The sequence below is a fragment of the Onychostruthus taczanowskii genome, unplaced genomic scaffold (genome assembly GCF_017590055.1).
Source record: "Onychostruthus taczanowskii isolate IOZ18803 unplaced genomic scaffold, ASM1759005v1 scaffold7, whole genome shotgun sequence".
NCBI lineage: Eukaryota > Metazoa > Chordata > Aves > Passeriformes > Passeridae > Onychostruthus > Onychostruthus taczanowskii.
The window spans coordinates 16,778,491-16,805,931 of NW_024504786.1; the positions used below are offsets into that span (position 1 = coordinate 16,778,491).

Genomic DNA, 27,441 nt, shown 5'->3' on the forward strand with positions numbered 1-27,441 from the left:
CATTCCAATATGGTTTCACTGCCAGATGTGAGCCTTATTGAAGTAATATCTTTTTACTTTTTTTTTTCCTGTGACTAGAAGGGTTCTGAGAATGGCTAATTTCCTAAACATTGTACATTTACAACCACCACCAACCCAGCCCTTTCTGAAAGAATGTCAGTGCTTTAAAAGTGTCTTCTCTTTCACTACAGCCATTCTGTTCTGCAGTAATGTAACAACCTATCTGTGAAAATACATGCACCTACTTCTTATTTACACATATTGGATTTTATACCATGAATTCACCTTGTTTTAATTATGCGTCACTGCCTAGTGATACAGGAAACAGACCTCTACCCATCTTGATTGTGAAAACTAGCATCTCAAAAATTTTTTTCTTTTTCAAGTGAAGATAAGTTACTGCATTAAAAATAAATGAGGTATTTTTTTGTCAGATGATTGGACACTGAGTACACATAAGGAATCACCAAGAGCATTGTGTGCTGGTCTATGTGCTAACCTTGAGCTGCAGTTTATCTATTGCCTGCAATTCAGGAGACAATAAGGTATTTTACCCAATCAGCTGATCAGCTGAAGGAACTCAAAAGACTGAAATTGCTTTGAAATACACAGCCTTTTAGATATCAAATTACCTCTGGAACCCTCTACCCAGAAGTAACTCAAACAAAACCCATTTGAAATACTGCTTCAATATTCAAAAAAATCAATAATTTAAACCACAGGTTGAACATTTTTACTGCTTCCACAGCAGACTGTCGTTTTTTGAAATGAAAATGCTAACGGCACCAAAGGGGAAAGCTCCGGCCAGCCGAGAGATGTGTGTGCAGGCGTGGATTGGCTGGAAATGCTGCCTTACTTTTCCTCCCCCAGTTACGTTTACATAAGATCTCTTAAAATAAACAACTCTCATTTCCACCACTTAGAAAAAAAAATGTTTTTCTTTGTTGCACTTGATGTTTCTGTCCCTGAGAGTTCAGCAGTATCAAGACACTTCACTGTATAAACACATGTGCTGAATGCAAATACTACATCCTCAATTATGCCATTAAGTCATATTATTTTGTATGTAACAGGCACTAACATTGTGGTTTTGAATATCAGCAAGAACACTGTGAACTCTTGATTAATATACAGAAAAGCAGGAATATGGGTGATGCTGTATTCCAACATCTACAGTAGGAGCAGGAAGCAGTTCAGCGCACGCTGCAAAAGCCAAACAGGTATGGATGTTCCACTGCCCATGATACCTGTTCATTTAGGCAGAGAAATGGTTGGCTGGATAAAGATTTCCTAAAAGACAAGGAACACACGTAAGGAAGAGACCTAGTAGGAATGTGAACCCTCGAACAGGCTAGACATGGAGGATGTTGGACACAGAATCAAGTCTCTCCTCTGCAGAAATTTAACCATCAGGTATATTTTTAGCAGAGCTTGAAATATGTCACTCTGTAGAAACTGGGGGGTTTTTTAATCATTTAAAATATCATTAAATCCTTGCACTCTCTGGAATTAATTTTTTAAATATTGTTGAAGAAGGAATGCAAGAAACACAAAACACACCACCCAATTAAATAAACATCACAAAACAGAGCTTATGTATCTGCAGGTATATAACTCCCAACACATAGTAAGAACAATTTTTGTTAGGGTAGCAAAGCATCACTTTTAGTATTGTAGCGAGGGGCATAAGAAAGAAGTCATGAGATTGATGGTCCTTGGTTTATCATTTTAGTACTTTACTCTCAGATATATTCTTACTCTCTGACACGTTTTTAGAGCCTTCTCTAACCATAGTGTTAAAATAGAAATGAAAATCTAAAGTATATTATGAGAGTAAAGTTGTGCAAGTAAAAAACACTATGTATTTATATATAGACAGTATTATTGTGAAGCAAAAATTAGATCAGCATTTCTGTTTCTAAAAAAAATAAATTATTATATACTATTATGAATGTTCTGGTTGATAGATTTGTTCAAGTTTAACCAAGATAAATGCAGATTTTTAGTCTAGAATAAGAAATGACAAAAATATAATCATTTACAAAATGTGACACTCAAAAATATATACCCAATAAATTTGGACATTTCCAGTATTTAGTTCTTCTTAAAGGCACAAAAAATCTCTGGATATCAAAAAAACCCACAAATATCAAGAGAGAAATTAATCTGAGTTTGATGAATTTCTATAGTCCTATATCCAGAATATAGGAAAATAAGATTTTGCTTATTTATGTGTTTGAGACCTGTGTTACCTCCACGTGAAATCACCTATTTCAGGTAATCCTGTCAGTCTTTAAAATATACCTCCTACACAAGAGCAGCAATCAACTGACCTTCTGAGAACACTGTTTTTGGCAGCAGTACAAACTTAAAACAGAATAATAAAAATCCAGTAGCAACAAGAAACCCAATATTCATCATCTCTTCAATTCTTGCAAAGTTAGGGAGGAAAAACAAGCGCAAGTTTGTGCTGGAGCTAAGGGATTTGGGCTGTTACAGAACACCCTGGGCAGGAGCTCCAAGCACGTGCAACAAGTGGGTTCTGTGAACTGCCAGCATCTCCTTCTGCTCCATCCCAGCACACCTGAAACAGGTAGTACAAGCTAGGGGCAGTTTTGATTCCCTTGGCAGAATTCAAGCCGTGAAGTTCACCACCACTGACAATATTTGGACAGATTTAAGACCCAGTCCAATATAGCACAGGCTGGCAGTAGGTTAATCTTGAAATACAAAGCGTGGATACTCATGGCAAAGCTTGTGTTCAGAAAATAAAAGGGGTGTAAGGCTTTTGGCTCTTATCTTTTGCTGCAGCTACAGCCTGGAATGGAACTACATCCCTCAGCTGGAAGGACTGATAATTCTCTTGCTGTAGCCTCTGGATGTTTCCTCTAATGATCCCAGCATCACTCCTATCTTGTCTGGATTGACTTTTGCTCAGCATGCTTTCAACCATGCCCCAGTCTCCCACAAACATTTGAACAATGCAATCAGCTGCTCCAGCTAAATCAGCTGAGAGTTGTAAAGCTGAGTTTCGACATATTGAAAACACTTCAATCAATGTCACATTACTAAACCTTCTCTATGGCTTGATATACAGATTAAATAAAAGGGTGCAAACAGGAACCCTCCTGAACTGCTCAGGGAGAGAACCATCCCAGGCAATAAAGCTGAACACAACACCGACAGCGTGCTCCTCTGACCCCATTGCTTAAGCATGAGGCTTGACAACGGACCAGGAAGATGCTTTGGGACAGACTGCATTAGGGACATTTGGGAAATGTTTCCAGTTTTCATAGGTTCCACAGACATATAAGACAGACCAACAACTGCATATGAAAAAGATTTTCAGGTTTACAAGAAATTATTTCTAAAATAAGTTGGCTACTGATGCAGTTTAACAGCAGCATTTTTGCCATTCAATTTTTATTGCAGATCGTCATGTTGCAATAGGGCTTTACACACATACATTTACTATACCGTGTGAATTACTAGAAACATGCTTTTCTATGTTTGTGTGATTTATTAAAGCATAAATCATAATAGCATGTGCCAGAAATTCCTTTTGAAGGATACAAAAAAAGTAACAATTATCCTCTGAACTCCTTTGTCTTCAGAGAATAAAATGCATTAGAACATATCCATTTGCTGCCCCATGACAGAAAATGAAAGCAACTGTGAAGGTTGCAACGTATGCTTTCAGTTCCTGCAGTTGGCTGGTGAAGTGAGCTTTGCTCCTGAATATGCTGTCAGAGGCAAAACCAATAGTTTTGCCAGTACTTTTAAAGAATAAACCTTAAAAACAGTAAGACAAAATTAATTGAAGAGGTTTGTTTTTACATACATGCAGATGGATGCAGAAAAATCCTACATATAAATATTAAATGTAAATTTAAAGTATCTTTTATTTGAAAGAAAATTATGTACACAAGGCCTCCCTGTATGGTTTTGACTTGAACCAATATACTTCACCTTTTTCATTTTATGCAACAATTCACAGGATCTGATTCAGGGGAATGGTAGCATTTGCTTCTGGGGAAGTATACACAGAGGAGCAACATTACAAGTCTTGTTAAAATTCCCCTCAGAGAAGGTTTAAGGCCTTTTAGACTAGCTTGTGAGTGTTTGGAGTCCTGTGTTTGATGACTGGCACAGTGAGAACGCTCTTAATGTACCATGATTTTACCCAATTATTTTTGAAGAAAAAATCATAAACTAACATTCACTACATAGAAGGTGCTACATAAAGGCATTATTAACTGTGCAGGTAAGTAGAAGGAGCAAGATCACAGGATAAAATTTGCTTTATTTGTTCAAAGAAAGTATAATTTAATCTCTCATATTTTGATTGTTTTAAAATTCTATTTCTATGGAAGAAAAAACATATGTGTGGTTTAAATTTAAAGAAAAAAAAATGAAAACCAAGTTTCAGCAGCCATCCAGAATTCACTTAATTTTTCTTGTTCTTCTAGAAAGAGACTGCGCCCAAACCACATACCCCAAATGCTCAGGAGTAAAAGGATGTGGACCTCATAAACAAATGTGTTTGCCAGGAATCAAAGTGGATATTAAGTTTCACTTTGCTCAAGTGACATCAAAACCTTCTTAACAAATAAGTACCTATATACATGCACACTTTGTTTGGTTTAGCTCATGATATACAAAGACCTATTTTGTTCATCGATTTTGCAGATGCGTAACTCAAAATTAAATCACAGTGTCATTTGAAGACCCAATCATGTGTTGTGAAATTCTGATTCTGCAGGATATTTACCTTTGTAATTAACTTCAAGAAAGTCCACATACCATGTCATTTTACTGAATGAAAAATTTAAGTCACAACAAAGTCATGCTTGGCTGAATTTGATGTCTGTACTCCTGCACTGCCCAGGTTCTCTCTGCTTAACATGCCTGACCATTTCCATTGGCTTTGGGTCAGAATCGGGAATCTAGATTTTCATTAATGATATTATAGTTATGCACAGTGTGCACATATTTTGCTCAGGGCACCATTATGACCTGCTCGTACTCTGTCACATTTAGGGATGGACACAATGCCAATTAAAGTGCATTCAGAATGCCACACATGACGGTTTTGATGGCTGGCAAGCATCCTTATTAACAACTATACTTTTTCAACAACATACATACAGCAGCTCCCTGGAAACAGGATCATTTTGGGACTCCACTAAATAGATCACAATACCATAATTACTGCCATGGTCAAGTCACACAGTTTGGTGAAGTTCTGTACATGAGAATTTTGATACCCTGTGTTTATCTAAAGTTCAAACTGACTAAAATAAAAGAGCACATGTCACTGCTTTTCTAATATTACATGCTTAAGCCTTATTTTATTTACAGCTTCCAGCAGCTCTCAGCTCGATTCCTGGTTGTGCTGGCTGCCACGTTGCTGGAGAAGGCTAACAAACCCCTGCGTGTTCACATGACAACCTTTGTGCAAACGCATCCTTACTCTGTCATCTGCTGGCAGCGCGCTTCCCAGCCATGGGCTCTGCCAGTCCTTACCAGTTTGCCAATTACACAAGCTGCTTCCCAGACATCAGACAAAAATTCCATAAGACTGCTGTGCGAGCGTACCCTAATTAACCATCAGCTTAATTAGACAATTTACTGTGTAATTAGCAGGCAATTAGTCAACACCTCTCAGATCTTATTGACTGCTGTGACAGCCTTCCTTAGTCTACACATTCCCATACGCTTCCACGACCATGATCCCAGCCCTATCCTGTACAACAGCAACCCTTGCAAGGGAAGGGAAATCATATTACATAACAAGGGAAGAGGGAGAAAAATCAATATATAGCCTGTTCATTTATTGAACTGTCTTCTAGCCAAGACTTTCTTTTCTCTAGGAGTAGAAGGTCAGCTGCTAACAAAGAAACATTCAGCTATAACATTAGCTTTTATCTTTTTCATTTGTAATGCGGTTAAGGAATTTAATTTTTTTTCTCTTATACTGCACTAAATTATCAAAGAAGTCAGGCAAGCAGAAGTTAAAGAAAAAAAAATTAAAATTTACTAACATATTGTAAGTTTAAATATATGTTCTAAAACAGTGAAAAGGTGGTGTTAGCTGCTTTTGCGACCTATAGCTTTTATTGTAATTAACTGCTTCATAGTCTAAAATGCACCAGAAAAGTCAAAATAAAGTATAAAATGTCAACACTCAATAATAATTTAATAGCATTAGTGTAATTCACTAGAAATAATTTTTGAAGTAGTATCAAGTCCTCCACACAAATCTAAAGTTGTAAGTCCTTATAATACAAGATGTGAGGAAATACAATTAAAGAGTAACAGAACATGGATATTAAGGGATTCCTAAAAATGTGTGTTCCTTTTTCTATAGACTGAAAATTGGATTTGCAATTAGCATTGACAAGAGCTTTTTGAATAATTCTTAAAGTAGTAATTCCAAAGTTCACAGAATGCATACACTTGTGTCCTCCTGGAATTAACTCCAGAGGACTTATTCACAAAAATCCTACACTTCCGGACTGAAGGATAGAATCCCACAATTGCTATTGTAGTTAAAAAAAAATAGATAATTCTGTATCTCAAATAATGATGAGAAATGTTATTCAGAATACACTTACATACATATTTGGCTTACTAATAGGTGTTTTAACATAAGAACCTGTCAGGTTTTTTAAACATATGGGGCTTCATTCTGCTTTTGCAACAATGTCAATCAGGAGTAAATGCAATTATATCACCATCAGATTCAAAAAATCAGCTCTTTGCTTTCTTAACTTCTTGTGTGGGCAAATCAGATGTTGAACACAGCCTTATCCTTTTAATTTACTAAGTGGAAACTCAAGACCTGAGATAACCCAAACACTTAAAGAGAACTGTATCACCTGTACATAGAAGCTACAGTGGCATAACCAAAAATTCCTTGAAAAATGATTAAGCTAAACCATGTAAACTCATGTGTGGAAATGATGCCAGTTCAGAGACACATCATTTCAGCTAATGCCTGCAAAATTCTTAACACAAGCTGTACAGCACCATAAACATGCTTGACGACGATCTCAGTGTCCCTGTAAAGGCAATTTGGGGCCACATTTCTGCAAGCATCTTGCAAGACTGCATGGTCCAAGCAGGAATCTTGGGGCCATGGCTGCTGCATGAGGAGCTTGCAGGTCTCTGCAGCCTGTGGTGCAGAGCAGAAAAGCAGCCACCCCACAGCACTGCTGCCTTGCCACGTGCCCAGCGGGAGCAGAAGCCACCAGCGGCTGCCAGGGCAGGAGCCCAGCGCTGGAAGGGCTCCCCAAGGCACGTGCAGCCTTGGCATGCCAGTGGGCACGGCTGGGGACACAAAGGGACACCCAGGCTTCTGCACAAGCCAGCCTTTGGCCACAGCAGTGAATTCCGGCCTCAGCAAAGATGCTGAAATGTAAATCAGAGCAACTGAATCATGACAACCACTTTTCCTTCATTCCACTTCAGTATCTCAGTAGGCCTAGACTGACGTCTAGATGGTATTCTGGATTCATTTTTATAATTACAATGTGGAAATGAGGGAAAAAACCTGAACTCTGACATGTGCACTTAATCAAATGGGGAGAAACAAAAAGCCAGTGACTTGACAGAAGGGAATCTTCTGAATTGTATATTGACAAAATAAAGACTTCATTTTTTCCTGAATGTCTGTGGTTAGCTATTAAAGTGCATCGTAACAATTTCAAAAAATAGGGAAGTTTGTAATTTATGCTGAAACTTAAAAATATTAAGTATGGCTTTATGCTGTGATTGTCTCAGGTGTTTTAAATATAACTATTAAGAAAAATATCCGACAGTCTTTTCTAATGAATTATAAAATATATTAATGCCACTTGAGAAAGTTAGATGCAGTTGCTTGGCACAAAATGAAAAGGTTTGCAACAAATCTGAATTGAGCATGGAAAATATGTGAAAATTCTAAATTTCAGAGTTACACTTGCCAATTTCTAACTTGCATTCAAACTGTCTTTTTAGCTGAATTCCTTCCAGACAAAAAATTATGAATCATTTTCAAGATCACCAACAACCTCCCAAGGACATACAAAACAACCACAGAAAAATGTAGCTGAATGGTATTTTACAGAAGCATGTTACATATTTGCTTTTTAGAATCCTGTTTATTCAGGATGTGATATTCAAAAATGTTGAGTACTTCAGATACAGTCAACTGCAGATCCTCAGCAGTTTTGGAAAATCATGCATGTGTGCTCTCCTTGTCTCTCTCTTGATAAATATTTGCAGGTATTTTCAGAAGAATGAGGTAAACAAAGCAAAATTAGTGAAGAGCACAGCAGCTTCTCCAACATAAAAAGAAACACTGTACTGATTTTTAACCAGTGTAAAATTTGCATCCATTTTGTTTGACTGACTGGGTAATAGTTGCACTATGAATAGAAATTATGTCCTCTCTCAAGTAGTGGTCACTATCAGAACAGCATATATTATGCTGAGCAGGAATGAACACTCCTACTTTTGGAAGCTGTTTTTTACATAAAGGCTTATGTAGCAAAATCCTCAGTGTTTCAGTCTGTAAGCTCCTTCAGAATTACACTTGAACTGCTCCTCAGCTATGCCAATCTAAGTGCACTATAAGTTTCATTACAATACACAACAGTTTTCAGATTAAAAAATACCTTAAAGACTGATTTACAAGTCTTTTATACATAAACTGCCTGAAATATTCAAGCTCTAGATTAATCTTCACACTTACACTTTGTATCTGTATATGCACCCTGGCCACACTGTTTTAAACCAGACTCCAGAACAACAAGACATGAAAAGAAACAACCTCGAAATACTGCGTAAAACATCTCCAGATGAATAGAAACCAAATACTTTAGCCATAACTGAGAATCCTGCAGCCTACCAAGAACCAATTTTAGACATATATCTGGTTTTACCTTTGCTGGCTAGCTTTGTGTGCAGCTCTGAGGAAGGTAAACCACTGCCAGCTTAGACTTCGTGGAATTCATGCCATGAGTTCAAGGCATAAGTTCCAGCCATGCTCACTCTGCTCCACGAGGGTGCATGGCAGAAAAAGTGATAACATGGGAAGAAAACTGCTGACCCTCTGTTTGTAAAAATCTGTCCTTCAGCACAGATGAGGTTTTCTGACTCAATGTGCAACACCCCTGCATGACAGATCGCTCTGTCTTCCACTGATGAATTGTCACATTGTGCTCCACGCCTTGAGATAACAGACTTCTCCATGAGAGACTCCGTGCAGAAAAGAGACTCCCACTGCAGAAGAAGTGTAGCATTTCTGTGATATTTAATGCTACAGGAAGAGTGGGACTAAACATTTCCCCAGAGGTTTAATTTTTTATCACGAACTTGTAAGAAGTTTTTAATTTCTAAAGCAGTAAACACAATCACAGAGAGAGAGAGAAACTTTTTACAGACTGTTGCTAAACTCTTGCTTTAAAAATGTACTTTGTTATCTTCAGCATTTGAAATATTAATTGGTCAAAACAAACAGAATTACTGATGGCAAAACCAGATTTTTGACTGGCCCAAAGTGCCTCATTTGCAAATTCACTGGTGTCAAGATGCACACCTGCAGCAGTTTAAGGTGGGCATCTACCTGGTGCAGACTTCAGCTGTGGTAGTAAAAGCTTTGGCTTATCAATAATGACTTTGTTAAAGCTCTCAGTGCTGGGATCTTTGGTCTTTCACTGTGTTCAAGCTGTGCTACATCTCTCCAGATGGATTCTTCACGGGTGAAGATATGCCAAACCCCTACACCACCAGGGGTATGGACTGAGGAAAAAGAATAGTTAAATGCAGTCCTTTCCAGTTCCTCACACAGCAATTTTGAAGCTTTTGAAGTTATTTGCGTACTAAGAAGTCTCCAGTCTTCTTTAAATGGGGTAGGGTAAAAGGAAGTAGAGAGATGAGATCTGATCCTTAAGTTGAACACATCATAGAAATAGTTTTTCTCATGGAAAAAGGAGGAAAGTCTGTTTTCATGCTACTTAGATTCACAACATTATTTGTTCCATTTTTTATAGCTAAATAACACATTTTCTGTAAAAAACTAAAATGGCATAACTACAGCATTTTAAAAGATGATAATTACATTCCATAGCACTTCTCTAGCATAGCCTTTTACTTCTCCTGTTAAACGTCACTGATTTTGTGCACTTATCCAGAAATACAAAAAATATCAAACAATCAAGACTGTATTTCTTATTAAAATTTTTTTCAGAAATACCGAACAAAATGAAGGATATAACTCCTAAGAATATGAAAACCAATAAGAATTTTAAAACTTGTACAACAAGAAAATAATTTAAGAGTGTTGTGTGCTAAGGAATCTCATAAAATGCTCATTTTTCTGTTCAAAAATGTAGTTAATAAAAGTTGTTTAATGCTGCTTAGTAGAAAGGCAAACAGTCCCTTTTATATTTGACATTAACAATCTGATCATTGTCTCCCCAAAGAAAGCCCATACAGCTTTCATACAGACCACACAATAAAGAATAGTAATATTTCTGTTTACTGAGATATCAACTGGCATTTCGTTGCAAGTCAATGGTCTATCTTTGCTACAGCATACTAGACCTCAATCTGGCATCTACAAATGTCAAGAGTATAAAAAAAAAATTATAGGATGGAAATCAAAAGCGTGTTCTAAATTCCTAAAAACCAAACAAAGTTCACCTAGACATATTTGCTGCAGAAATCAGTACAATATTCAGCTGTCAATCTTGAAAAACAATGAGGGAGCGATGCTGTCAGTAGGACAGGATAATAACATTTCAAGCAGATGTTCAGGCGGGGCTCTAATTCTCACTGAACTCCCTTGGTAAGCATTTAATTTCTTTATCATATGCAAGCTAGGCAAATTGTACTTCATCAAAACTGTATTGTGAAATATTAATATTTCATATTATAGCAAAACTCCATAGAATAACCTTTGTCATATTAAGAACATCAGAATTTCAAATGTCATGGTTCTGCATTTTAATGCATCTTAAATAGCTTTTTGGCTTGGCACCATAAATTATAACTAGCTTAATCTAAATTACTATGCTGTAATATCATACAAAAATATACATTTTGTAATACAGATTCACTTCTGTGAAATACTAATGTTATGGAAAACAATGCATCATTGTACTATGATTTTTTACCACCTTCAATTATGAAGCAAGGTGCACAGAGTGCAAATGTACAGAAAGAGAACTAGCTGGAGCCTGAATATGTATTTGTAATAACACCACATAGAAATGCAATATATACTGGGCAAATTAATTAATTCTCTGCCAGCAATCATTTTTATTTAGAAATGGTTCTGAAAATGTATTGTAAAATCTACATCTGTAAACTGCATAAACATATATTATGGCTAGAAAGTTTCCTCCGCTACGGTTTAGTTCAGATTTAATCTAGTTTTAATTGCAGCTTTGTTTTTAAAATCATCCACGGAACTTGCTCCATATGTAATGAAAAAAATTAAGGATTAAAAGTGAAGTTAGTCTGCATGTTGATTTCTGCTGGTTCTCATAATAAAGGCAACTGTTTCTGCATTATTGAAAGCGACAGCATCACAAATCAATGCATGTCACAAGAAAATAAAGACAGATGTGTCTGATTAATCAGAATTAAATTTTAGAAGTGAAGGAAGCATCTAAAAATCAAAGCAAACATTTTTGCTAACCCAGTTGTTTTTTCGTCTTTCTAAACAGCCCGTACAATGCAGTGAGAGAACAACAAAGCCTGAATTCAGCTGACAAACCCCTAATTTCTGCTATAAACTCCTCACCGTGGTAGTGAATATGGCATAGGGATGTACACACCTCATATAACATTGGACTTATTTTGATACTATGTTTATACAAACTTTCTGATTAGAGGTTTTAAGACAAATTTTGTGTTCTTAACAATACTCACTAATAAATTCTTAGTAAATAAACCAGCTCACTATAGCACTTTTCCTAAAACCCTCCCACTCACAGTTATGTGTCTAATTAATGCAGTATGTGTCATTCTGAATGTAGTTTTCTGTTCATCTAAGCTCTAAAAGAGGTAATAATTGGTATCCATTTATTGTGGACTATATGATATGCAGCTCCCTCATTTCCCTTCAATACCCTGCAAACAGAATTTACAAATAACGTTGCTGCATACAGTTATCGGAACAAGACAGAAATACTATTTGAACCAACAGAGCAATGAGCTATTGATCCTGCAGTCAAAAAGGGAAGACATGAATGTAGAAAAACATGTGTGAAGACACACTTCTATTCTGCTACCATTTGTCTTTCTAGTGATTGTCCATTTCAAAAGCAGTTATTCTCTCTTCTGGAAGAAATCAAATCTAGTTGATAGTAAAGCAGCTGTGCAAAGATGTTTAATTTAATAAATAAAATTCTACTAGTCACCATCTCCCTCCCAGATACCTTCAGACACATATAGGTACAATCCCCTATGATTAAAATTTACCCTACACTATAATATCCAGCACCTTCTAAAGTATGTAGACTGCAGTAGATTTCAAAGTATAAATACTCTGAAGGAATTTCAGCTATTTCTTACGTTAGCTTTTTTGTAGGTTTCAACAATAGTACAGTAGTATGCAAGAACAAACTTTGCTGAATCATTCTCAGTTGAAATGCTTACCCTACGAACAGAAAATGCTACCAAGATTGTCATGAAGACAATTATGACCAAGGTACGTGGGTGTTTAAAAAGGGAGTGAGCACGGCACCAAACCGCGCTCTGTGCTAACTCCCTGTGGGCAGCATGTGAAGCTTTCAAGGTGAGGCCAAGACACAGGAGGATTAGAAAGACTAGGGGAGAAAATTATGGTCCAGAGGCTGAGCTCCAGCACTGTTCCCCAACAGCTCCTGTGTACAAGGCAGCACATGGGCTGCAGGGATCCCTGGCCTTGTGTTTTAGAGGAGCATTCTGTGCTAGATGATGGAAGAGAGAAAAGGAGAAATAGCTCATATGAAATAAATCCTGTGTCTTATGAGAATCACAGCTGTCCAGCCTGAGTCCTTTTTTATCTCTATCCTTAGATCCTCTTCTTCCAAGATTTATCATGCTTTTCTCTCTGACCTTATTCCATCACACTGTAGTTAATGCATGGAAATTTGTGATTTGTGTATGCTTTTTACCACCTATATGTCACTCATATTTAGCCAGCATCAGTCCCTTTCGCTGAAGTGCCAAAGATGCCCATGGTAAACAGGGAATTCACGAGTTTCCCCTACCAGTGTCTGAACACAGAGGCAAATTCAGTCACTGGTTCTGGAAAAGGGAGAATTGCTGCTGCTGCTAAGGTCCCCATGGCCACAGAGGCAGGTTTTACTTGGCAAATCAGAAGGAAGCCCATCAGTTAAGCCTTACCGGGACAGATAAAATGAGGAGACGAGGGAAGAACACAGAATCCTAATTGCACCACACACAATCAAGGCTGAAGTGGAAAGCTTCAGCTGCCAAAAACTGTGTCTAGCAAGCTCTCTCCCTTCCCAGAAGCTCTTCCACTCTTGGGAACTGTACTGTCTGGGGAGCTGCTCCCCCTCCTCCCACCAGCTCTGCAGGCTTAGATCAGGAAATCTTTGCTCTTGATCCTGCTGTGTAGTTTGCTTTGACTAGCTGACAGGGCAGGACAGCTCAGTCTGAAATCCCCACCGTTGGTACCACAGCCCAAGAGAGCATTCTGCTCCCTGCTGAAAACTGTACAAGATTCACGTCTACATAATCAGAAGCTAAATTAGCAAAAAAAAGAAAAGTCAGCACATTATGGCAACCTATAATATTTCAAACTCTACCAACAACTTGTTCTAGCATTAAGTCAACAAGAGCAGTCTTTCTATAACACTGAGTTCACATAAGAACTGCTGTACCCTACTGAGCTTTTCTTCCCATTTGAATTGATTATTTTTGAAGTATTAAGTACCATGTTACTCTGATAAATAAAATCAATTTCACTTCTGCAGCACCTCTCAGCCAAGCATCTCAAATCATGCCACAAATACACCTGTGGGAAGTGCAGTACTAGGAAGAACACAATAATAGAAAAACTAGGCAGCACTTGGGTGGAACACAGTTCTACTAGACACAACACAATTCAATATCAGAATATTAGAAGGAAGCTTAAGCAGAAATAACAATCACTGAACTAGAATTCACTAGATAACACTTTTCTGAACTTACTAACTTAAATTATACCTTCAATATCCTATTGCAACAAATACTTTAAAAAAAACTTGAAAGACCTTTATCTGAGTCACACCTCCAGAGCATGGCATCCAGTGGAACACTTCGCAGTCGCCATTTCAGAAATGACTCAGAGTCTGCTGCTTAGTATAGCACCAACATCACTTCCTACAACATGCATGTCTTTCCTCCTGAACTCCCACCCAAGCTGGAACTCAGCCTGTGTCTGTTTAGCTCTCGAGATGCACAGTAATCAACGTGCAGTCTGGCAGGACTGCCAGCATACCAGCAATAAAACTGATAAAAAAATAAGTCACAGTACTTGCCATGGGTTGGCTGTAGCCTAGGCACTGAATAATTACAGCTGATGGTATGTTATACAGGTAAGTCAGTTGTAAACATATTTGTATGACTTTTATGTCCTAAAAAGTGTTTTAATAAGAAACCCTGGGAAGTAGATTGGAATCTCCACTGCAATCCAGATGAACACTTACTTCCTCAGGGCTACCTCAGGTGTAAGAGCCAGCAGAATCCAGCCTGACATATTTTATAGTATCCTGCAGCAATACAGCATTTTGTTCTTGACCTTCCCCATACTAGAGGGCCACCCAATACAGTTAATTCACCTATGATACCTACCCATGGAAAGGTGGAAGAGAAACAAATCCACCTTCTCTATTCTGCTCCATCCATCAGTACCCTTGTATATCCTTCCTCTGAACCAAGAATAAAAGGCCCTTGTATCCAAATTAAATTCAAAAGCTTTCTTAAGACCACACTACTGTATGTTACTGCTTAACAATACATTGTCATTACTCACACTGTTACTCAGGCCTATGTTCAAGGAGTGACCTTTTCTTCCTCTCTCCACAAGTCAAACATATCTACATCTCAGCTCAAAACCTGTTTCTTTTCTCTGTGATCTCTTTATCAAAGCTGTTATTTATTATTTTCTTTCACTCTCCAAACTTCTTGCTCAGTCTCACTTCACTATTTTGAACGTAGCGAGAAGTTGCAATTCTTCTGAATTCAAACCAGCAATTACACACTTAAAACTACACAAAATGCTTTTTTTTAAGGTGCCACACTGAGCCATAGGCTTCAAGGCTTAATTCTAACTTTTTCCTCCTCCACTACATGTTACTGAAGGTTGATGTCACTGTGTTCTCCTATCCATAGAGTTGGTTTTATGCTGCCTCCATCTTTCTCTTCCACTTCCCACCCAGCCTCCCCCTTGCAGCCACATGATCACATTGCAACTGCACCTCCAGTTCCATGGCTTATCTTGGCAGCATCTGGCACAGAATCCGCCTTTCATGAGTTATGTGACAAAGCTGTTACTCATTCCCTGTACATTCTGATCCTCCACAGAAAACATTTTCACTGCAGTATTTAAAAAAAACCTACTTTTTCACTTAATGGTTGACTAATATTAGAAGCTGGGGCAATACAAGGGAAGAATGTAACAACAAACAGAACCAGAAATTGTGTCACTGCACTGGGCAAAGCTCATAGGCTAGTTGAACTACACAATGCATCATAACCATTCCCTGCTATTTTATGGTAGTTGGATGTGACAGAACTATTCCCCAAAGATTGACATTTTTCAATTATACAAAGATATAGTTACATGCAAAATACACATAAAATATTAAAAAATATTAAAATATTTCCTCACCTTATCCAGGGAGAATGTTTTAGTGACAGCAAAGCCCCATCCAGCTTCAAATGCTCTTCGAATCATCGAAGAACTAGTAGCAGGGGTTGCACTGGCAAGGCCAAAAGGATTGGGAAACTTCAGTCCAGCCATTTCTACACTGATATCCACTAAATCTATAGGAGTATAGAAGAGTGGTAGTTCCGGAACTGTAGAAACTGCAACACCATATAAGGACTGTAAAAAAACAAACAAACAACACCACTAAACAACTGATTTTTTTTTCTGATCTATTTTTATACAATTCATTATTAATCCTGATATGGGAATAATTAATATATAATAACCCAAAGTTTAAGTACTCTATTTTGTGTTCAGATTTACAATTCAGCAAAACAAGCAAACACTCACCTATGTAACATCTTCAACCCAAACAGTCTTCATGATGTAATACTATGCTATGCTGGAAATAACACTGACAGTAACAAAAACAATGCAGAAAAAGTTACTTTATATCCTGTACCGATAAGCCTGGTTAAGTCCAAAGGTTTGTTCAGCCTTTCTGAAGAGCCATCTCTATTCCCTACAGCAGTCACTAATAGTGAGATTGAAAAAACCCAGGGTATGCAGACAGACCCTTTCTAGTTCTCTTCTCAGGTGCCAATCTATAAAAAGTATAAGAAGTTGTGAAAAATGAGGGAAAGCATCATGTAGAGGATCACTCAGCCCTAACTCTATGTAATTTGAACCTTTTTCCCCTACTTTGAAAGATTTTTATACAGCCTACACAATGGCGTACCTATGCAAAACTAATGCTGGGTTTATATTTAATTGTAGTAGTATGAATACACTTCAAGAGTGAAAAAAGTTAGTGTCTGATTGCCATCAAAAACATCATACACATTATGGCTGTGCCACCACAGTCACTTTTGTTTTCATTTGAAAGAGTCTTTTCTCTGAAGAGTCAGTTAAAAGCATTGAATGTATATGTTGTATCTAATAATACAAAAATTGCAGAGGGAAAAAGCTTTTTCCATGTATGGATACTGAACAGCATCCTGATCAGGCTGTGGTGGGTAGAATTTAAATCTTTGTTCATGGAAATGGTTGACTCAATAAAATCACAAAGAAACAAAGCAGGAACTTCAAATACAGAGAAGCCCTACACTGTCTGTGTTCCTAGTAAGTCACAGCTAAGAGCACAGCAGTTTCTTCTGTCTTTAAAAAGAAGACTTTTTTCAGCAGGACAAAAAGAACCAGTACTTAAAGTTTGGAGAAGACTTTCTGTAGCAGACTAAAAGCCTCAGCCACTCAGGAATTGCTGCCTTTTGGGTTTTTTGATTTTTTTTTCCCCTAAGGAACTTATTTAATCAATTTTTACCTGTAAAAACTAAAAAAGCACAGATAGGATGAGGAGGTTTTTGTCTTTTTTTGTGCCTTTTGTTTCCTAGGCTGGTTTAAAACCTGAGAGATCGTGCCTGTTTTGTTTTGGGATTGTGTGGACTCCCCTCACACTATTCTGACCCCAGATCTTTGAATCTTCAGACAAAGAGGATACATTTTGGGGCCAAATTTTCTGATGGCTTAAAAGGACTGAAGGTGGAATTATCCTAGTCTGAATGATGTGAACCTAAATGGGTCCCTAATGGTGGACATTTTGAGAAAAGCTGATTTCTAAAGACCCCTAACACCTGGTACCAAACTCACTTCAGTATCATGACCTCTCTCAGCCGGAGAGTTACACTTCATAAAAAGCACAGTTACACTTCATAAAAAGCCAAACATACCCCATTTCTTCCTTCCTGAGTGTTGCCATCTTATTGCAAAGGTTTCGTACCTTCTTGGTGACTTCTCACAGCACTGACTCCTTCTTCTTCCCCGCACAGCCAACAAACTCCATCCAACTTCTCAACCAGCCAACCTACTCTGTTACAATACCCACCCTAATTGGATCTAGCTGTGGCCTATTAAGGGCAGGCCTGTTCCTAATTCTTCATAATTAGCACAGCTGTAACTCCTTAGGGGTGAGATTACCTTCATCACTATCTCTATTTTCTTACATTCCACCCATCCACACCTGAGTGCTCGCTGCTTCCTCCATGTCATACCCCACAGGGCTATTTTTCTACACCAGGAGAATCTGATTTCTTCCAAAACCAAAAAGCCTGGCATTCTACATCTGAAAAGCTTTTGTTAACTGGCAAATAGAAAAAAGAGGAGGAAAAATGAATTTTGTATTTTTATCTTTTTATTACTTTGGGTTTGATTTCATCCTTTTAACTTTTTTTTTTTTTTGTTTGTTCTTCTTAACTAATATTTCAACTGCAAAATGTTGTTTTCAATGCCAAACCAGAAAATCCTGGATCACACAATCCAAATTAAATAATTTTTTAAATTCTAGCACTTTTGTTTCCTACATATCTGAAAGTGGGGAAATCTGCTGAAATCAACACTGATATACTGAAGTCTTACCAAAAAATCTTTGATTTTCAGTCTTACAGAACGGCATCAAAGACTTAAGGAAAATTCTTTGGTCAACTCCACTCTTTGCGCACATGTGAGCAATAAATCCAATTTTCTACTTTGAATTAATTTGCTATTCAGAATCGTTCAAATGGTCTCTGTGAATACATTTCAGTCTGAGGATTGATCACAAACAATTCACAGCTTGTACAACTGTAAATATAATTTGCTATAGACAAATAGGCAGAGAGTGCTGAATATGAAGCTGAAGTTCCATTGTACTGTTCCTTTGCCCAAGCAGGACAATTAAATCTCTAAAAGTTGTTCTCACCGAAAATGAACGCTGCTTGAAAGTGATTCTTAGTGACCTTTCTGTGGTAAAATAGAAAATACATCCTATACAAGACAAAAAAAAAAAAGCACAAAAGCAGTGAAAGACTTTTGAAGCACATGGTTGAAAATAACCTATGTAGGAATAGGCCTTGCCTCCTGCACGCCATCATTCAAACGAGCCTAAAGCCACTTCCCAAACTACATACAGGGGCCCATTTCTCCTGCCTTACTTCCCTTCCAAAGAGCAGAACCACAAAGAACTCCACCCACATGCACTCAGGTCCCACAGTATGTGCCTAATGGTTTGTTAATGATGAAGTGACCCAAGCAGAGGTGGCAGGGGGAGAAATATGAAAGGAATAAACCAAGTATTTAAAAACAGGGGCAGGATGCAGCTGAAGGTTCAGTAGTCAGTGGCAATACATCTTTGGAGATTTATCTCCCTCCTTCCTATCACTTCCTTTTTTGCTCCATTTTTTTTTTTTTGACTTTTTTTTCCTTTGCGCACAATTCGTATAAAATAAATATATTTTATAAGCCTTGATGCATTGCTTTCTACAAAGCAAAATTTTTGGCAAAAAAAATGGTATATAGCTTCCTGAAAGTAAAATCATCTTTATAATGAAGGATTTCCCTGACATTGCGCAAACAAATAGGAGAAGAAAGCCTGCAGGCAAGAGTTTATTTATAATAACTCTTCTCTTGATTTTCAGAAGTAGAGGACAAAAAGTGTGGTCCATTCTTCCTGTTAATTTGATACCAACCAGCTGAACTACCAATATTGCAGGTACTTCTTGCAATCATGACAATTTTTTAGAGACTGGAACAGGGTGGTGAAAAATCCCCAGCATATTGCAAGCAGTGGGCTACTTCACCCTAAACAGGGTAAAGGACTGGCCTGAAGGCAAAAGGACATGAGCTGCAGTGCAGGGCTGAGAGACAGGAACTCAGCTTTAGACCTGATGCAATTTTTGACATTAATTTTCTTTAGATGGAAAAAATTCCTTACCAGAGTGATATGGTCTAACTACATTTTCTTTAACAAAGATAGACTGTGAAAGCAAGTAGTTGTATTACAGTTATTTTTCACAGAGAGCCTTCTCTACAAGTCCTAGTGCCTGGAAGAGATTTCCTGTATACTTCCATCTTACTCTGGCTTTCTCCATTTTGAAGTCTGATCTCAAAACATGTCTTTTCTTCCTTGCTTCTGGTTGGAAGGACATGCATCTTGTCCAGCACTCTTGCTACAGCAAGTTTGTTCAAAGCTCTGTCCACTTTGACACAGACTTCCTAAGCTCCTTTCTGGCTTTCTCTTTCTCTAACAGATATATTGCTTATTCAAAGGCCAGCAACTAAATTACCACGCTTCCTGAACCTGCCTTTAATTTACCTTTTCTGCAAACAGTGCTTTATTGGTGCCTGCCAGTGTTTCATACGTTGCTCTAGCTAAACAAAGAAACATTCATTTTTTTCCTGCAGCTATCCTGAAAAGAAACAGACAACGTAACTAATGGCTTCAAATTCAAGCTTCCTGGGAACCTTTCAATTCTGGTATTGATCATGAAATAATGTATATTCATGCTCAATAATGTATACTGCATGCTCAAGGAATAAATGAGAATGGTCGACTTGATAAAGAATCAACACTATACTCTTCAGAGACAAAGCCCATATATTTTCTGACAGCATAGGTAAAGAAAAAATAGAAAATATACAATCGCAGTTCAAAATAACACTGTGATGTGCTCAAAATTCATCTTGAATAATGTCTTAGTGAAGTGCAATTTATATCAGTTGGGATCTAGGCCTCTATTCTCTAAATGTATCATGTACATTTCAGTCTAGGAAAAATATAAAAGAAACTTCCACAGTGGAAGGTTACAATAAAGAAGAAAATAGACTTAAATAAATGAAAACTTACTGTGATTTAGGAAAAAAAGTCACTTTTAAAGAGCGATTTTAGTGAGAAGAAGATGGCAGCTTGACTGTCATATACGGGAAAATAGCCCACAGGTAAGTGCATGAATAAAGCAGGCATAGTCATCCAAGATGAAAATACTGGAACTGTCTTGGCTCTCAAGATAGGCATAGAAAATTAAAAGTTAGTCCTGCAATAATTGTGAGCTACCCTGATTATAACTATTAAATCTATTCCCTGATCAAAAAGAAATGAATGGTAACTGCAGCCTAGAAGAGAACAACACCCTATATTGCTTCTGCCAGGATCATAAAGTCACCATTGGACAAAAGTGAGGGCTTACAATCCCCAAACTAAACAAATCACTAAGATTATTTAATTGAAATTTTTATGTCATTCATGGAATAACAAAAGAGGGTTGAATTGTGAGAAAATGTGAGTAGTAGAAAGTTGCATGAATTGGGCTGATTCTGTTTGGATCCCTAAAGAGTTGCAAGGAATGGTTCTAGGAAGACTGACTGTATTTCCTAACACGTTCTACTACAGCTATCCTTAGTTAGGCTTTGACCGGTCATGTTTATAGAAACTAACCTGACACAGCTGCAGGCAACAATTTTTGAGATGAACCTATGCCTCATATAGTGGGAGGAATATGTTAAGAGGCAGGAGATATTTAGGCAACTAATGATGGAAAGTTTCCAGCATAAGAGCAGCCAAGAAGCTTCTGTAAATAACTCTCAGTATTGAACATAAGGCACTTCTGCTGAAGAGTCCTGGAGTCTGGATCTCACGCCTGACTTGACCACGTGCCAGAGCTTGCAGTGACTGGAGTTTCAGGGCACATATCAGCCCCATCTGTTCGCTTAGCCTTTTGCCTGGAGTAGGTTGGGATACAAGCAGCGTGCTGTTCAGACACTGCATTCTGCAAGCAGTCAGGATGGTGGGTTTGTGTTACACTCTTTGACATTGTCTTGGACTAGTTGAGAAATCCTATGGAATAGTTTTATTTTGATGAAGACTGACTGCATCATTTATAGATCCTGGTGCTGAGACAGTCAGTGATTTTGGAAATGGTTACCCACTCCTTAACTAAAACATAGACAGTATCAATGCATTTATTGAAAATTTGATGCATCCGTGATGCAGACACGCAGTTCACAGGATGGTTGCCTGCTTTAGAATCTCACAGCAGAGAGAAAGTAAGGTGGTGTGCAAGGGTATTTTTTAATTTGCTTTTGGAAGTGAGTGCATGCACACACACATGAGCACAAAGGCAGGCACACGTGCACACACCTGTCCCTATAAACAAGCAGGGTAATACAATCCTTCTCTTATCCTTCCCTAAACAACTTCTTTAAAAACAAACCCCTCCAATCACTAAAATTTCCATCAGCTCCAAACACTAGTGAAGTAAATTGCCAAATTACAGCATTTTGCACCACAGCAACCAGATTTTACAAGGGCTGCACATCCAAATAAATTCCCTAGGGCAACCCATTCATCTAACAGCTGGAAAGGTGACACTTGACATTTGGAAACTTTCCTGTGAAGATTGCTGTAAGGCTTTCCCATTAGCTTCCTGGTGAGACTGTAAGGTTGAATAAGCTGCCTTGAAACCTGCAAAGGGTAACAGAAATGCTCTAATATCACAAGTCTGCTTGATTTAAAATTCTAATTCTCAAGCCATGACTATTCAGATTTTTTTCAAAGTATTAAATACATTCCAGAGGGGAAAAATAAAAAAAGCTTTGTGAAGGAAGCAACATGATAAAGGAGGGTTGCCTGTATTTCTAAGAGGTTAAATAAGGAGACAAAAAGGAGGAGATACCTTCTCTCCCCTACCACAGTTACCCAAAATCACTGTGCATTGAGAAATTAAGCAAGCAGGTCAGGGATTAAAGATGTTTCACACTCAGCATTTTCATAGGGTATAAGAAGGCAGGACACAAACAGTGCTTTAGAACAAGTGCGAAAAAATATGCACAGATACTAACAACAAGCTTTCAGTTGAAGTATTTTTAGGAAGTGAAATCAGACCCCAACAGCATGAAATTGCACAAACATGCGATCAGAGAGGCTTTGAGCAGATGGATGGGGGAGAAAGACATTGAGCTGTTACAGTCCCAACTTCAGTTGTTCAAATCTCTTTATGTGGGAGAATGAATCATGTATCATGTTTCTTAAAAGTTCCCTGCACTATGAACACACTTTTTGTCAGTTGGTTCTCCAGGCCGTGTCTCTGTCTTGGGAAGTTTTTATTCAGCTCCTCTAGACTTTGTACTCATCTACTAGGAAAATTAGAGCAGAGTCAGCAACATGCAAGGAGAACCAAAGGGAGACATGTGATTACCAGATTTTTCAAGTCTGTACATATTACATTTCTCAGGTAAATTCTCCTTTGAATTATTTTGCCTTTTGCATTTAATGCTTAGTTTCTGTCAAGCTCTTGAATCCAGTTTATCAGTCTCATCAGAGAAAACTTGGGTTCCAGTGTAGATAACCTGAGTGTTTGGTAAACTGTTAGTAAACTAAAAATATCTTCCCCAGGTAACAATATTGGCAGTAGTTAATTTTTACTCTATGCACTACTGGAAGATTTTACTTTTTAATACTTATGGAGCTCACTCCTTTTCCCCAATTACCCAATTAGGGCTTCTGCTCGCAGTGTCTGTTGTGCAGGGAGGCTTACTACCCTTGAGTGGAATTCAGAGCTGTGGCCAAGAAAATGTTGCTTGAATTTTAGTGATAAGATCATGTAAGACAGCTGAGTTCATCTACCCAAACTCTAATATGTGATCCGAGATGGATGAATATGTAACGTTCTAATCACCAGATAATCTAGGTATTATTTCTCAAAATTTGAATCAAAACCACAATGAAATTATTTTTTGAAGTATCGAAAAGCAGATAAAACTGGGAAAGAGAAAAATACTGTTGAAGAAGTTACCTGGATGTATCTGTGCATGTACCAGGAAGCTTGTTTGCCATCATTCACAGATTCCACTGTAGTGTTGGCAAGACCACCAACGTCACCCCCTGCAAACACCCAGGGCTCACTTGTTTGCATCGTTTCTGGGTCTACTTCAGGGAGACCCCATCTGTTAAACTTGATAGGTGCCATAGCCTCTCTGACTGTAATCAAATAAATTACAAATATGTTAATAAAAGAAAGAAAAAACTGTTGCTAACATCTGTCAAATATATGCTGATAACAATAAGAGAATTTAATGCTGAGAAAGGTATCTCTCATCAAAGTGAAAGGCATCCTGACTTAATATTCAAACTCAGAACATCCTGGAAGAAAGGCTCACTTCAAAACTTGTTACACATATTAAGAATAAAACCACAATCAAAATTAAATGGTTAGAAGAAGACAATATATTTTGTATCTTTTCACTACAATTTCTGAATTTTTTTTTGAGTGTGCATTAAGAGATCTTAATATTTTTCATACTGTTAGAAAACAGCACATATAGGCATTTTGCACATGAAATATTATTGTCCTCTAAATAATGCAGATGTGAAAATAAAAAAAAAAATTATACTGCATGGCATTATATAAATGTCATTAAACGCACATAAATGCTCAGAAGAATATTCTGTTAATATTTTTAAAATTACTATATTCACAAGGCACTTCAAAGTAGCTTCATTAAGAGAATAATCTTTTCAGTAAATATTTTTAGCAAATTTTGATGGCATCTATCAAAATGGGGGGGGCTATATAGCTTTGTCTGCAGAAACCGAACATGCTGCAATAAAATGCAGTTTAAAATTGCAGTGTCCCTCAGGGACATACCACTGGCAGATGCAGATTGCCAAGGTCAATTAAACTGATGTAGTTGCACTGTCACAAATGTAAAAGAGAAATCTGCCAGTTTAAGATGAAGATTTCTCCAGCACAAAGGGCAGAGTCATGGTATTGTCCCAGCACACACCTCAGTACAGAGCAAGCTTCGAACAAGCTTTCCCACACATCACAGCGATGGGATTTTCATCCAAGGCTCTGTGTCTCCTTTCACCTCCAAATCATATACCAGAAGTGTATTTCAAAGTGGAGGCTATGTATAATCAGCGACAAAATAATTAAACAGGAAGCAAGGCACAAACATTGTCACCTATTTGTCCCACCTACACTCTCCTCCTCAACCTTGGCATTTACAAACAAACATATCCAAAGGACTGAAATTCAAAGGAATTTTTTGCAACTTGTTCAGAAGCCTGAGTCAGAGAAGACAGCTCTAAGCGGAAAGCCTGTAGCAGATTTTCTACCAGAAGTATTTAATTTATCTGCAAGACCTATTGCCTGCACAGTCTCTCCCACCTGGCAAACACATGTGGCTTAAGTTGACAAAAATAATATTTGGGTAGCAACAAACTCAAAAACTTAAGAAATTATGTCCTGTAAAAATATCTGAATTACTGAAAGATCACATGGAACACAACCTTCAGACTGAGACATTTTTCATCTGGAAAATGAGGGGTTTGGTTTGTTTGGGTTTTTTCTGTTTGTGTGGGTTTTTTTAAAGGAAAGAGTTGGCTGATAGCAGTTTTATCAAAAATCCTTCAGAAATCAATACATTAACTTTCTCTTTGTGCCTCGGACTGTCTGTACTTCAAGAAAGCTTTTGATCATCTTCTATTTGTCATATATAGGATAACTTATTGCATGCAGTGCCACCATCTCAGCATGTGGTCTAGACGGCTCTCACAAGTTAAACATGTACAGGCTTGTAAAGACATGTTTGGAAAAAAAACAGAGGAAAACTTGGTACTGCAGGCTTTGGTAGTGGGGATTTAATAGACAACTTCTGTCTGAGATGGGACTGAACCACAGTAAAGGTGGCTGAAGACAACATGCTGTCGAAAATGTAGTTTTTCAAAAGAAATTATGTAAAACTGGGAGTTCTGACTACTTATTTCATCTTGTGGAAAAATAGGGTATTACTTCTGTTATCTTGTACCTATTACATTTCTCAAATCTCTCTGAATTGCTTTGTTCTAAAATAGCTGTCTGGACATAATTATATCAAAAGCTTTTTGAGTGTGAAGAATGCCCAACGTATCTTCACCTGAAACATCTCTCCAGGCCTGGGGATTTGTCTGCCTGATCCTTATTTTTAAAATCGAGAACAAACATTTCCCTGGTGGCACGGATGACACGGTACCCAACTGCTATTTATTTCTTTCTTATAATCTCCAAGATTTAGGTTTTATAAAAAAGAGCATGGTTCAAAAGCATTTTATATAAGAGCTCCTAAAATCCTCACAATTTGGATCTGATAGTAGGTGCAGACAGGAGACTGAAGGGAGCACCTCCCAGACCACCTGCAAAAAGCAGGGGAGAACTTTTGTCTTCAGAAAGGGAAGTCCCTTCTCTTCCCCTGCAAGGGTGAGAGAGAGCCCAAGAGCTAAATGTGAGCTTGAATTATTGGTTCTTTGAATTCGTGTTTGACACTGAACAACAAGCAAACCAGATATTTAATGTTTGCTGCGTGATTTGGGACAGAGGTAAAAAGTATCTTTAAAAACCTTCACCCTCCCAGTTTCAGTCTTCAAAGTTTAAAACTAACCTAATATTTTCTCTTGAAAATTCAAACTACAATCCTGTGTTTGTGCTGCCATCTCCTCCCCAGTCTAGTGAGATATTATATATCATTTGAAAAGATCCTTCTGGATGAAAGACAATATACAATTTAATTATTCTACCGCTATCAAGTGATGCTAACACAACACCAAACAAAAGGACAGTGCTGAATATATTTTCCAAATTCACTATATTCACAGAGCAAACAAACACAAATGGAAACACAGCAGCAAATTATAGCATTTGCAAAAACAATATTAAAATATAAGTGAATACAGAAAAAATATTTTAATTAACGAAACAAATCAAATGGAAAAGATTCCTCAAATAAAGCTTTAAAAGTGAGTGAGTCTCTGTGTGACTGCCATGACTAATTATGCATCTATGTAATGTGTGTTCAATTTGGGCTTATTTAAATAGCAGAAATGCTCATTAGCTGCAGTATATCTGTGAAGCTTCAATAAACAGTTTAATGGTTTTTATGTTTAACCAATTTGGTAAGTTCCTATAATTTTAGCTTTAGTAGCTCATTAATGTTATTTTTGATATCCATCTTACAGAATTCCTTTAAAGTGAATAGTAACATTACTTCTGAAAAATACAAATATGCAGTAACTTTCTTAATCTGAAATGTATAACTACAGCTGTCACATGCATTAACAGATTAACTGCTGACACTGCCCAGTCTAAATGCCCAGCAAATAAAGAAAGGCACAACCATGCTTTCAACCTTCTCTACCCCACTACTGTCCTGAACAGGATTAAAAAGTGGTTTGACTGGATAAAGCTGGGTCCAGTTACAGTGGGAGAGGGTCCTGCTGCAGGCTCCTATTGACTTTGTTTTCTGTCACCAGCAAGCAGAAGTGTCTGATATGTATCAACTCAAAGAGCAGAATTTCTGCCCTAAGCAAACTGGGCTTTAGAAATCATCATGAAGCCACTTTTTGATACAGGGAATGGGTAATGATTTCAGAGCATGGAACTGCTGCACCCAAACTCATTTAGTAAACCTGTTTGAGGAGGAAAATCCTATTCCAAATTACTCAGCAGGAAAACTATCTATTTCAATAGGAATCTTCTGCATGTATATAAATTTCAGTTTTATATAACAATTTTTTTTCAACTCTGGTGCCTCAAAGCCTGTTGGTGCAGGCAGATGCCAGGGCATTCCCAGCTGGGGTATCACAGCCTCCCCTCCTCCCCTCTACTCTTTCATTAGATAGTCAAGGCTTCAGTGCTCTGAGGTCAAAGTTACCCAGCTGTCTGAGCAGGCTCTATGAAGAAACT

At 37.6% G+C, this 27,441-nt stretch overlaps 1 protein-coding gene across 5 annotated transcripts in view; it reads right to left on the minus strand.

Moving 5' to 3' along the window:
* Positions 1 to 27,441, minus strand: part of DPYD (dihydropyrimidine dehydrogenase) — a 336,532-nt gene that overhangs the window by 144,605 nt on the left and 164,486 nt on the right. For 4 of the 5 annotated variants that reach the window (XR_005953933.1, XR_005953934.1, XM_041421778.1 and 1 more), the window contains 2 exons: positions 23,515 to 23,699; positions 15,875 to 16,090 (listed from right to left, as the gene is read on the minus strand). Coding sequence is in view for 3 of the 5 variants with exons in the window: in XM_041421778.1 (XP_041277712.1) it covers positions 15,875 to 16,090; positions 23,515 to 23,699 (401 nt within the window). In the remaining 2 variants the exon portion in view is untranslated. Of the gene's footprint in view, positions 1 to 15,874; positions 16,091 to 18,630; positions 18,713 to 23,514; positions 23,700 to 27,441 lie in introns of those variants that run through there. The other variant, XM_041421780.1, reaches the window with a different exon arrangement.